Here is a 14,063-nt window from a genome sequence, read left to right on the forward strand (position 1 = left end):
GTCAGCGGGTGGTGAGCAATTGCATTGTGCATCACTTGCTTTGTATATTCTTTTACCATTATTATTATTATTATTATTATTATTATTATTACTGGTACTACTATTTTACTTTATTTTATTTCAATTATTAAAATGTTCTAATCTCAACCCATGAGTTTTCTTGCTTCTACTCCTCCGATTCTCTCCCCCATCCCACCGGGGCAGGATGTGTGGTGCTCAGTTGCCAGCTGAGGTTAAACAATGAGAGTACTGAACCCTACCATCCTTTTTGACCCAAAATGAAGGAGTCATCCAGTACGGTGGTAGTTTCCTTCAGGTAGGGACTATTAAAATGAGATTTGAGACTAAGGTCATAATCCTTTTCCTACTACTTGTGTGCAAACCAAGTGTAAGCATATACATAATACACGGTTGGACTCAATGATCTTAAAGGTCTTTTCCAACCTAAATGATTCTATGATTCTATGATAATGGTGAATGAGAACAGCTCAGCCAAAACTATGGAAGATATGGGGGGGTATAAGTGGCAGAAATGGGATGCCTGGAGGAGTGCTTCTTCTGTTTCCCTGGTTAATCTTGCTTCTCTTCAGCCAGCTAATTTGGAAAGTGAGAGTCCAAGAGGGTCCCTAGTTTGGCACCAGCAGTAGTTCCCACTGGGCAACTTAATCCAGACGCCCACATCTAATTCAGATGTTCAAGTTAGGAGGTTAGTCCCCTCCGCTGCACCAGGGGAGAGAGCGATCCTGCAGAGCCTGTTGAAAGCAGGACCTTAATTCAGCCTGAAGGAATCTTTGTGTTGAGGATAAAAGGAATCTGGTGGGACACTTGCCTGGTAGGTGGTATGAATACTCGGTTGTGGAGCAAAGCAACTGCAGCAAAAATGCTGTCACCTAAAGCTGTGCTAACATAATTTTGAATAATGAATATGTGAGGGGAAATCAACTTGCTTTTAGATAGCCCACAAACAGAAAAAAATCATCAGATAAATTATTTGTTGTGAATTATTTGCATAGGCCGATAGAAACTCATTAAATACCAAAAGACTGATTTGCAAGAAAGAAATTGAGAAAGTCTTTAGTGTGGTATTTCTCTTCTCCTAAACTTCCAATAATTGTCTATCCAGCAAATGAATTTGTCTCTTTCTTCTGCTGTTATTCTGTGCTTCCTGGACCATCCTTACTGAATGTTTTATGGCAGAGCTTTTCTGTGAGCCAAAGAGCTTGAACTTCACAGCTACATATTAAAGTGCATCAGAAAACAGTAGAAGACATTGCATTTTCTTCACTTACTCGTGACTGAATTGCTACAAATTTTTAAATTGCCATACTTAAAAGTATTAGCTACAGATACATAAATCTCCCATTTTTTTAAACACATCCCAGCCTCTACAGGCCAAGAATCCAGCTTTTACATTAAGTAATATGACAAGCAAGCCCAGGTGCCTCTGTTTCTGAATACCCAATCTGAGCCAATTTAAAGGGACATAGCTTGGGGCAACCTAAATTGCTATACCATACTTGAGTTGGAAAATACTGGATTCTTGTAGAAAAAGGGCTGAACCAGTATCTAGGCTGTTTCAGGCAGTTTTTTGTGTAACCCATTCTTTAAACCCTGCTAAAGATGATTCCATAGCCAGCCTAGGCAGCATATTCCCAGTGCATGCCTATTCTTGGAATTAGGATATGCAAATTGAATTATATTTGCTGCAAATTAAGCTGATTTTGTCTTGTCCCACCTTCAGGGGACACGAGAAACATTTGATACCTGTCCTGCTTATATATTCTTTTCGTACAGAAAAGCGTTACTGTGGTTATCCTCAAATTCATCTCTCCTAGACTAAGTAGGCTTTCCTGCAGAAGGTGTATTTTCCTGACTCCTCGTTCTCATTCAGTTCTGTACTCTTTCCAAGTGTCATGCCCACAGTGTTCAGCTGAAGACTCATCAGCTCCAAGGAGAACAGAAAAATGTCTTCTGTGTGTTATTCTTTTAATAAATTGGGTAAAGGTTAGATGTGGTGTCTTTGTAGCATTGCCATAGTTTTTACTCATGGTGAAGCAGTGACCAAGCGCAACCTCAGATACTCTTCTGTAGAACTGCTGTTTAACCAGTTTTTCCACATCTTGTGTTTGCACCACTGATTTCTCTTTCCCCTGTGGATTTTCCTTTTCTGAATTTCCTCCCATTCTTCCAAGGGGTCAAGTCCATTTTGACTTCTCAACCTTTGAAATCCTGTGGTCCTTCCTGACTTATACAGACAATATTTTATTAATATACTCTCCCTTCCATTACCCATGCTGGTAGTAGTGAAAACGTTGAATAGAGCTGGCCCTGGACAGCCCATGTAGGATCTCCCTTTCACGTGTCTGCTAAGGGTAACATTGAATGCGCAAAATATATGCATACGCACACATACAGTGCAAATGCGTAGCGATAGAGTACAGAGATGGAGTTGAAATTTGACATGATAATTCCTATTGTGCCACAATAACTATGGGCTTTGAACACAATTAAACTTCATAGTCACTTTTTTTCCCAAATAGTGCTGTTTGACACTGTAATTGCTTTGTATTCAAAGCACAGATCAAAACTGCTACCACAAAAAATACTATGATTCTGTAACCATTGAAAAAAATGATATGGCCTCTCCACATATGATTTAATTCTAGCACTCATTGTACTTACAGTAGACTCATAGTACATTTTTTTGTAAAAATTAGTAGCATGCTTGCCCCTTACTCCCTCAGCAGTATTTTGGATATTAGTCATTAGATCATCTTTCTCTGTTTCTGTGGTTTAGTGAGGAAGGCAGAAAGTTGTTCATTTTGCCAGAATTACGGATTACTTTCCTTTGCCAGTGGAAGTTGTGTTGGCTTAAGCTGGAGGGGAATGGGCCGAGATCACCCTTTTGCATTGGAATATCTTATGTGCATGTGTGTGAGATAAATGAGGATGAGAATAAATGAGAGAGAAGGAGGATGGCAGTGTGGGAGGGCAAGGTGCCAGGAAAATCTTTCTCTAAAGAAAGACAGAGCTGTCTGGAAATGTGCGTTGTCACTCCCAGAGGAGAGGGGGACAGTCCTGCTGGAGGTCTGCAAAGCAGTGCCTTTGCACGTCATGGAGACTTGGTGGGACAATCTGTGGATCCCTGGGCAAACTGGCAGGAGCCTGGCTTTCTCCAGAGCTGCGTGTCACCTCCCTGTTTTTAGGGCATGCCGGAGATTTACCTGTTCTCCAACCACACGTGGAAGCCTTTTTTTGCCTTTCCTTTTCCCACCCACTTTGTGGCTGAGGAGAGAGCCCAGATGTTACAAACCCTTCGGTGTTTCATTACTGGCACAACGGGCCGTAAACACATTGCTGGAGAAATGCAGTCCTTTAAGCCGTGACCTAGTTAAGGCTCCCGCGTCAGCAGAAATTTGGTTTTCCCACCTAGGCAGCTCCTAGCTAACCCCTGGTAAGCTCTCTCCCACTCTCCCTGGAAGGCTGCAGCTCCCTCTTTGCAGATGTAATTCAATCAAACAGGCATTGCATATTCCTTGCTAGTCATTGCCTAGTCCCCCAGGTACTGACCGAGCCATTGCCTACCCATCGGCCTCGCCGGGAAGTTGCATAATGCTGCAGAGACACATGGAGAAAGGGATATTTTTAAATGTGTGCTTTATTTTTTTTTTAAACCTGTATAAATAAATACAAAATGACAAAGAGGTTCATGTTTACTAAACATTGCATTTGATTGTATGACATTACACAGTGTGTGTCACAATAGTTCACCTTGTAATTGTGTCCTTTTAGCTGTTGGTGCATAATTCTATAACTCATAGGATACAATTAGTCCTGAAGCTGCATCCAGCCACCCTTTTAGTGGAACCCCTGAGTGCTTACAATTGCAAGAGTGTATTAGGGGAGCGCTTGAGCCAATTGGCCGAAATTGGGGAATTTCATAAGAGAGGTCTGGTGTAGCAAAAGGAGAAGCTAATGGGAGGGGTAGGATAGATTCTTGAGAAAAGAAAAACTATTAAAGCTTTGAGCATTTTTATTTCTGATTTTCTTCCCCTTAGCAGTTAACCGAAGTATATCTGAAGTAATCAAAGTCAGCAGAGATCACAGGTTCATTTAGGAACATGACTTTTTTCACGCTCACTGAGAGCAGGCAAATGGACAAACCTTGCATGATCAGTTTTTACCTGAAGAGCTGGTTTGTATTTTGATAAGGGTAAAAATATACTCAACCACTTGATGAAATGCTGATTCTCCAAACCACTTACCATCCTCACCCAGTGAAGGTCAACTGCCAAGGTTTTATAGACATGCTCTGGTCATGATTTGCTTGCTTGCTTCTTTAAAATTGCACTCCATGTGCATTTTCACATTCATTCTCTCTAATTCTCTTCAGAAGGCTTGAATAGAGCTACTTTACCCTCACATTTAGAGCTTATAAAAGTATTTGCTGGAAACAATTTTTTGCATTCTGTGTGGCCTGTTTAAAGCAAATTGTTGTTTTCAGGTAGATTAGAATTTTATATAGAATTTTCCCATTATTCTGTGAAATACATACATTTAATATGTATTTTAGGAATGGGGGTAGCTGTAAAGGATGACCCTTGACTACTTGAGATCTATGATTGGCCACCTAAGTATGGTTTATATTTGCTCGCTGACTAACTTAATGTGTATTAATGGGAACTATGTCTAAAGAAACGATATGGATTTGAATGGTTTGTGAGCACCAGGGAAGTGGTGACATTCATATAAGCAATAACAAGAAGTTAAAAACTGTAGAGAGGTTTTGGACTTTGACGATCTTTCCCTGACTTTATTTTTCCTGGATCAGGGGGTTTTTGGTAACATTTAGCTGATGCTAAATTCAAATCTGCATTTAAATCTGTGTTTCCATACAAGTACCACATTTACTGTTGTTTGCATTTACTATTGCCTTCCTGTGAAGTGCTGCTCGCTTGCGGTTCATCTGCCCCATCCTCCCCGGCCGGTGGAGTTAGAGCTCAATACCTTCCTTCCCTTCGGCAGCATTTTGAAATAAGCTTGGTGGGTATCTGCCTTACCAGGGAACTATTTACCCCTTTACTGTTCCATAAAACGATTGTAGCCAAACACAGGTACCCCACTGCTTTGATACTGGACACGCTGCTGTTACCTGGGTCTGTGACAAGGCTGAGACATTATAAAAGTAAGTCAGAAAAGATATTTCTTTTCTCAGCTCACCTTCTGCCTCTCCCCTCCTGCACACAAGTTTTTGTAAATGATTTTATATGCTTCGAATTTGTCAGACTCACTAAGACTTTCCTATCAGAACAGAGGTAAAAATGTGAACTTCTTTAAAAAAATGAAAACCCAGTATTTTCTGCTGAAAATCTCAAATCCAGTAACTCTATCCTCCTCTCCTCTCTGTTCCAATGTTTTATTTCCACTGGGCAACATGTTTTGAAGCCAGCTGTTATACTCTGCTTGGAGTATACTGAAAGCCCAGTTCCTCCTGGCTTAGGAGTGGAATATTGAGCACCTTTTGAAAATGTGGTAGTGGAAAATGAGGCTCACAAAATCACTGATAACTGAGCCTTATAAAATCAGCTGCCACTTAGCCAAAATAATGGGACTTTTACTTGCCTTCCAATTCTCTCCTTCCCACTGTGGCCACCTTCGTTTCCCAATGTACTAACAGAGAGGATAGAGATGGCAGGTGCAGAAAACCTTCTGGGGTGAATAAAACAGTTCATATTTAAAAAGATTTGTTTGATCTAAACAAAGTCTCTTTCTCCAAACAGTTATCTCAATAAAACCTGCAATATGAGTCTCAGATGGGCTGCGTGGCATGAAGCCAAAGGCTGAGGGCTACCAAGCACTGGAAGAGCGCAAGCATAAGTATGCCTGGATGGCATCCATAGCACATCTACATCTTAGCGCATCTACAGAGTACCACATAGGCCAATTTTTCGTATAAGCTTTTAAAGAACATTAAAAATATGAATGCCTGCTTTTGTACTTCTCTCTGATGAAGGATTAATAAAGCTTTGCCCTGCAGTGGCTCAGGTATGGGTTGTTTCCTACTACACTCGTGCTGGTCCGTGCTCGCCTCTGTGTCCCAGGTCCTCGGTCACTTGGGCAGTGTCAGAGGGACCGTCTGCCTTAGAAAGCGGACTGACAAAATGAAACTCAGCCTTTGGCTTCAAGGGGAAGAGGAAAACAGTTGTCTGCAATGTGGTGGGCTGTGCTTTAAACAAGTGTTGCTAGCTATAACTCACGTGAAGTCTGTGGAGAGGTGCTGATGTACACAAAGAGTACATCATTAAAGTATTTTTCCCGTATTTTTTTCCATTTCTCCCTTACCCGGGCTCCACAGTTTAAAGCTCTGTTGGTTGCAGTTGTCAATAATTTAAAACTCTTACCTTATTTTCAGCCTGGTGCTGGAACAGACCACCTGAAGCGTTCTCCAGGGCTGTGAGTACATTTGGGAGTTTTTCTGTGTAGGTTTTTATGGAGTTCTCTACAATAAATTTAGGCATTTCTCATCTCAGTCGATTTTTTGTGTCCCTTGACTTTCCCATTTCCAATATGTATTTGTCATTTCTACCTATGAAATGTTCTCCATAAACTTATTATTTGCTTCTCACTTCAAACATTTTGTATTCTGAGATCTTGGCTTTTGAAGCACACGCTGGGCAAAAAAAGGAACTCACCGGTGTTAGCAATCCTTTCTGTAATTCTGAAGTCACGTATCTCAGCTCCAAATTCCCCCTTTCTAAGCTCAATTCGTTTAACCTTTTCCTGTAAATTAGATTCTTCAGGCTTGGTGTCACCACTGACTGCGAGGCAATAACTCTTCCTTTGATGGAGAGGTTTGGAGAGTGCCGAATGAGTAGTTTAAATGGTGTTCTCTCTCTCTCTCTTTGCTCTCCCCATTTCTGCAACTTCCATATTATAAAACTGCTGCATAGCATCCACACGGATGGTGATATTAAATATAATATGATGTTCTGACACTGAGCTGTGAATGTTTCTCCTTTCTAGATCTAATAATGTATGTTATGTCACTCGTATATATCAGAGGTATGTCAGAGCAGCAAAATGTGTTGCCTTTCCTGTGATAGCTGCTGTAGCCACCCTTCCGGTAAGATCCAAGCTATTGACAGAAATGGCTCCCATCAGAGGGGCTAATGAGCAGGAATAATCCTGAAATTACAATGTGGCCACTGCCTCTGGAGCCAACACCAGGAGAGGCTCAGCAGAATCCCACCGTTCCTGCAGCCAGGGCTACGGAATACTGATTGGTAAAACTGTCAATAGGCAAGTCTGGAACAGCTTGCAATAGCATGCTGAGAGGAGAGAAAAGAGAGAAATTCAATTGCTGATGTTCTTGACTCAGGAATCGCCTTAAGAGAGCCGGTATTTCCCACTTCCCGCTGTAGGTAATGTGCCTGAGGGCTCACTTTATCCAGAAAGGAAATTGATCACATCTTCAAAAGAAAAGAAAAGAAAGGAAATGCCTCCAACACATGAGGATTTTATCAGGAAGGTATGGCGATTTCAGAAACACTAAAAGTCAGCTGCTCTTCTCTAAGAATTGTAGTAAAAAAGAGTGAGGGTCCATTTGTTATTTTTCAGTAAGTTATGAGCCAAAATCTGTTTGACCGATCTCTTCTTCTATATGATATTGTGTGTATGCCATGCTAAAGTCTCCAGCTCTGGGCTCCAGATTAGATTATGAATGATACCTGCCTTTTATTCCAAAGCAATAAGGTACTGAATCTATATTTGAAGTCATATAATTAGGCAGCTGTGAATTTTTGTTTTCCGTACATGGACAGACCCTGTCTTTTATTAGACAGCCTTAATAGACATTACAGCTGCAAATCTTACATACGTCATATAATTTTGCTCACTCTGCATTCCACCTTAGACCTTCTTCCCTTTGCAACTCAGTTTTTATATCAATTCTCTCCCATCCACCTGACAAAATAAAATCTGAGTATTTTCCGTTCTCAACAGCTCTGCATTTCTGCAGCTAGTTTCTTTGTTCCTAAACTCCTTACCAACTTCTCTGTTGCTCCCCCCCTGCTGATTCATGACTAATTTCAGGACAGCTAAACCATTCCTCCTACCAGCTTTCAACTACGTTTCTGGGTTGGCTTTTCATCCTCTTTATATGGAGCCAACTTGAGTTGGGCGTACAAAAACGCATAATTGGTACGGGGGTGTATGCACTATATATGTATTAGTGGGGCATCTCATTTTTCTGAATATAGCTGACAAATACAAAATCATTTTTACTTGTAGCATCAGTGAACAGATTGCTTATTATGAAATTTAATCAGTATGTGAAGGCATATTTTTTTGCAAATTGTGTTTTCTGGCATCAATTTGTTTGTATACATTTAAAATTTTGTTTCCAGCAAACTTCACCTGCGCAACTCAGTAATTTCTAGGAAGACAAGTGTGAGTCTTGCTCAAAAGTATGTCTCTTCACAGAATAGATCATATTTAAGGGGATTGAATGTGGCCAAAGAGAATCAGAATAGAATATTCTGCACTCATTTATAACATACTCTATTGTATATAGTCCGGATACCCAATGATTCTTACATTTCCCATATCTATAAATTTTCAAGTAGAATTTTATTTCTGCTGATAGACTGTTAGATGTCTTATTTCCCTGTTCTTTCTAGCTAGGTGCTTGGCATATATTTCAGTTATTCTCTGCCGGTAAACTGAAATCGGCAAAACAAATCCAGTTCTCCTCAATAAGTTCTAAATCACCATTAACCTTTACATGTTTAAGTGATGTTTACAGAGTAAATGTAAGTGTGAGCACACTTCACTGTTTTGAGTCCATAATCCTGCCTAGGTCTGTGTGCAAATTAGTTGTACAAATAAGGAAATGTGGTATTTTGGAATGACAATACGCAGCAGTGCAAGAATTGCACGTGGAATTGACGTGCTGTTCGTGAACATTTGTTGGGCTCAACTGTCTTCCTTGGTAACCTAAAAATCAGAGTTAACATGCCTCTATTCTGAAGGTATACATACAGATGAATTTTCAGAATAAAACGTACTAATTACACAGTTGGAAAGCCTGATTTTTATAAATTAAGACTACGGAGAATTGCATGAACAGCTCTTGCTAACGCAGACAAATGAGGCACACCAGCCTCGTACGGGAGTTTTGCTCTTTGAGTTCCTGTGTGATGCTTAGACGTAGCCTCTTTTAAATTAGATTAGCAACTAGAAAGTGGATATAATTTGATTTTCTGTTTCAGCCAGAATTTCTGCCAACAATGCTTGTGGAACCTGAATTTAAGGCAAAGCGAGAAAGAACGACTGGAAGGGACAAGGCCAGGAGCTGTAACAGGTGACAGAGTCACCTTTAAATTGCAGACCCAAACTTCCTATTAAACTAAAGTGGCCAAAGGCCCTTGGCAGCCAAAAGCCCACCAGCTTTCAGGCCTGCTGCTGTTTGCAGTGACTCGGGCTCTTGGGTCTGGCTCACCTGCTTTTTAGAGTAAATTGATTTTTATCTCATTGCTGCAACCAGGTGTGACAGAGTAGCCGTAACTAGCACTCTTGTCACTCGGTGTGGTGGTTTGCTTCTCCATCAAAGCAGTTGGTCCAGGTGGGCCTATAGGGGTGCTGCTCCCCTTCCCCAAAACGTTGGGAAAATGTGTAAATGGGTGGTCTACCTGGGTGTGGGAAGAGGATGGTGGACCACAGTCATTGGAAGATCCTGGGGCAGCTGCTGTGGTTCTGCTGGGGAGCAGGAGAGGTGGGTCTCTCAGTGATGATGGGGCTTCCTAACTTTGTGGATGCTAAGGTGTTGGTAAGAAAATTTTTAATGTTAATAATTCTGTTCAATAGTAATACTTCAGGTCTACCTACCAGATCTTGGTAGGTCTAGTTCTTTTGTCTGAGCAGATAACACTAGTTTTTGGTCAAATCAATTTGAGATTTTTACCTTAGCTGTTGCTTTACCTGCTCGGGCTGGGGTTCTGCTACTGGATTAGCAAGGAACCCCCCAAAAAAGGCCTTAGATCTCAATAACATGGAAATGAACAGATGTGAAGCGAATGCCTTTTCCCTGTGCTTGCTGCTGAGCAGTGTGCAGCCCAGGACAAGAGGGGCTGCTGGAGAAGCAGTGTGCCCTTCGTTTCCGGGACGTTGCCGGCTCCGTGCTGCAGCAGGTGCCCCTGAACTGCTCCGCCACTCCTCTCTGATGGCAGTCAGAGAGGACGCACAGCCTGATTATTTGGGTTAGGCCAGGTAAATCGTTTTTTTAGGTTGGTGATGGCATGGGACTTCTGTAGCAGTTTGGGAGCACAGGAAGCAAAGAGAGAGACAGCCATTTTATTTTAGGCTTATGCTATACATTGAGATTCATTATACAATTTTTTTCCCTAAATTAATACAAAAATAGTAAAAATAGGTTAAAAAAAGCCCAAACGAAAACCCCTGACATGTTGCAAGCCATTTATTTGACGCACAGATTAAGACTTCTTGGAGCTTAAATAACCTAGAATTATTTACGCTGACCTTTTTTTTTCTTTTCCCAAATTAAAAAAAGGTGATGACTTGCAGAACGCCAACTACATCAGACCGATTCGTGCCTGAGAAGTGCTGAGAAGGTGATGCTGAGGTGCCCTCTCTCCAGGCAGGAAGCTGTGCCAGGGCCGCGACAGGGCGAGTGGTGACACGTTGGGGCATGCCGCTCTGTCCCAACCTATGCGCCATGGGCAGGAATATGTCTTCGAATCCCCTCCTGGGATACCTTTGCCATGTTTTTCTCAAAAAAAACCACCCCAAAAGTTCTCCCTTGCACTCTCCTGGCAGCGGACGGGTTTCACAAGGGCTCCCTGTGGGTCAATCCCTGCCACAATTTGGAGTTAAAGCTCTCCCCCCGTTCTCTAATGAGATTGGGGAGGGGGTAAGGGGGAATAAGGTTTCCCTTGCCCCTGCCCTGGGCTGGGGCCCCTGGGGGTGCGCTGCGGCGATGGTGTGGTGCCAGGCCACGGGTGGAGGATGCTGCCCACCTTTGGATAGGGAAACGGGCTCTCTCCCCTCCACGCCCCCTTCTCATCAGAGCTCTGTGTACCCCAGGAAGGCTCACTTATTTCAAAATACTTACAAGTAAATAAATGACAAGTAGTTTTAGTGATAAATGTAGGGATAAAACCATGGAAGAAATACTTTGCCCCTACGTAGCTAATTGTACAATTTGATTTGATGGATTGGGGTTTTAATACCTGCAAAGGCAGGGGAAGAAAAGGCTCTGGGTAATCTTTTCTGACCAGGGTCTTCCAAAAAGTGGCTTCTCACAGGGCTCGTGCCTTACCGCACGAGCTCTGGTTCAGCAAAACCCAGCAGCGCTGTCATAACGTGAGGCACGTGAGGAGCCAGCTGCGCGCGCACGGGAGCTCGTGCACGCTGCAGGCTGTGCATGCCCCCGGGAGCCGCCAGGCCGGGCTGGTGGGACGGTGACATGGGAAGCGCCCCCACCGCAGTGCCTGGTCTGGTGTCCCCAACACCCACGCAGCAGAGCCGCCCCTGCCCCTCCTGCGCTCCTGTCCTGCCGCCAGCTCCCAACCACGCGAGAGTAGCTACAGCAGTTGGGGGTCCACAGCGAACCCAAGGCTAACTCCTGTTAACTCTGCTTCCCTTCCCCGCATCTGCTTGAACACGCTATCTGCTTCCGAAGTTAACAAATAGGAGAAACACCAGTTTGCTAAGTTTTGAATCAACCAGTTCTTCTCCCACAAAAACCACTCGCTAAAGAGCTGTTTCTGGCTTTCTTACTGTTTTTAAGAGAAGTCACAGTCTGCCTTCTGACTCTCCTGAACTCTGCCCAGTTGTGCTGCCGCCCTCTTTTGTTTTCTCTTTGAATAAAAATAAACAAGGTGTTGGTTGAGGTGGGATTTGGGAGGACAGTCAGCCTAGAGAAAAGCATTTAAAAGTACACCTTTCAATTTACAGTATGCATTTTACCTGAATTCATTGCTGGCTCAGAAAGCTTCTGAGAGCAGATGCGAATCCTCATGTGGCTCAACGTAACCTCAGGCCACTTTAGTACTGTTTTCCCTCCAGGTTCATGCAGTTGACCGTAAGTGTGTTTGCTTGTCTTTGGAAAATATGCTCTCTTTCTTTGCCAGACAGGGTTTTCTCAGCCTTCACAGCTCTAATTTTAATCTAGCTAGAACATTTTCACTTAAACCTTTGGGCAGAAAATTCTGGCTTCATCAATTAATTTTTATAGCATAGTTATTCCAGCTATACTGACTTTTCTCTCCATTTTTTCCTCCAATTAGAGTACTTGTAAATTGAAAATGAACTTGTGCTAAGACAACATTAGGAATTATGTTACAAGAAAACTGGACTGATCTTGATGGTCATATGCACTTAGGTTGGTTCTTTTTCCCCATGCTTTCCCCATAATAAAAATATACTGTACACCATACCTTACTGTATGGAAATTTTAATGTTTGTAGAAGATATATGTGCTCAGTGAGCCACAGTCCTATATAGTCTTGTTAGCCTTAGTTAAAATTTTTGCTGTTAGATTTTAGCCAGTGCCTGACAGTGTATAATACTGTGTTATACTCACTGAATTTATACAAAAGTTGGGTCATCTATATTGCAAACAAAACCACAGTGATACCTGGGCTAAAAAGCCACTTAAGAGTATGAAAAAAAACTGCTTAAGCCTAGGTAGTCTTCCCAAATGAAGGTTCACCCATAAGGGTAAAATCTTATGCACAGTTAGCCACTGGGAGTGCTTTGGACTGAGAACTGAGCACAGCATCTGCACCTATTAATCAATCGGCGCAGTGAGGACCAATTGACTTCGGTGAAGATAATTGGTCCAGAGGAAAAAGTCAAAGGGGAGGAAGGCCAAAGTAGGTTAGCATAGTCTGAAACCTTGAGGACATGCCATTTCTGGTTCATGTTGAGGTATTCAAGCTACCTGTAGAGAAGGAGTATTTGGTGCATCTCTCAGACGCTTCAGGATTCAGGCAGGAATCTCACGGAGCTGGGCTGAGTACGCCTTGGACATTTTTGTGGCTTTACCTCACCAAGCCTGGAAGTGGGGAGCCGAGTGGTGGCTTGAGGTGAAACACAGTGAAAAATGTACGTAAGTTGGTTTTGGCTCTGTTTTGGGTTTCCTCTGTTTTGGGGATGCTTCAGGGACTGTCTCCTTCCCTGCGCAGACAGGGGCACGGCTTCTCTTCCCCCTCCCAGTCCCGGGCGGCCAGCAGGAGTTACTAGTTACTGGTGGGGTAACACGGCACTGGGGGGAACTGCTAGGGGAGGAATCTGCCCTTAAAAAGATTTTTAAGGATGGGCTGGACAAACATCCTTCAGAAATTATTTAAATGTTGTTGGCTCTGCCTTGGGGCAAAGGGGTGGGCTGCATGACTTCTCACCCTGTCTTCTGTGGACACCCAAGCACATCCTGCGGCACTTTGCCATAGGAGTGCCTCCACATCCTTGTTCTGACAGGTTTGGAGATAGAGGATTAATTTTATCGCTGGTTTTATCACCTTCCTTGAAGATCTCTGAAGGCCTTACATGCTGAGCTTTAATGAGAGATCTGTGAAACTACAAGCTTGTCTTTGGACATCTCTTTAAAGATGCTCCTACCTATGCATTTCAATTAGATGTGAAGAGGTTTATGGCAGCCATCTTTGCATCTGGTGATTGCAAGTGATAGCATCAGGGATAGCAGAGGTGTAAAATCAGTGTTTGCCGTGTATTCCTCTCTGCAGTGTACAAACAACCTCTTTCACACATCTCCCATTTCCAGGTGTCCCACAAGCCAGTAGATTGCTGCTGCCAAAAGTGGTTTGCAACTCCTCAGTAACTCTCAACTAATTTGCTGATGCCCTCAGAAGTTTAAAAGCCACTGCAGCTGCCTGTTGAACAGCCAGGAGATAGGGTGACTGTTATTTAAATGACATAATGACCATCACAGAAAACCTACAGTGAAGTATATTTAAAGCATGATTTTTGGCTGGAAAACATAGCCCCAAGCCTGAGTCTAAAGAAAACAGGGGAAACACATCTTT

The 14,063-nt window shown here is 42.7% G+C and overlaps 1 protein-coding gene across 1 annotated transcript in view; it reads right to left on the bottom strand.

Moving 5' to 3' along the window:
• PRDX4 (peroxiredoxin 4) overlaps nt 1-11,442 on the bottom strand; it is a 91,488-nt gene extending 80,046 nt beyond the window's left edge. The window contains exon 1 of the mRNA XM_009321154.1: nt 11,336-11,442. Within this exon, the coding sequence (XP_009319429.1) occupies nt 11,336-11,442 (107 nt within the window). The remainder of the gene's footprint in view (nt 1-11,335) is intronic.
• Nucleotides 11,443-14,063: the final 2,621 nt, after the last annotated feature.

This window comes from Pygoscelis adeliae, unplaced genomic scaffold (genome assembly GCF_000699105.1).
Source record: "Pygoscelis adeliae isolate BGI_AS28 unplaced genomic scaffold, ASM69910v1 Scaffold53, whole genome shotgun sequence".
In the NCBI taxonomy this organism is placed as follows: Eukaryota; Metazoa; Chordata; class Aves; order Sphenisciformes; family Spheniscidae; genus Pygoscelis; species Pygoscelis adeliae.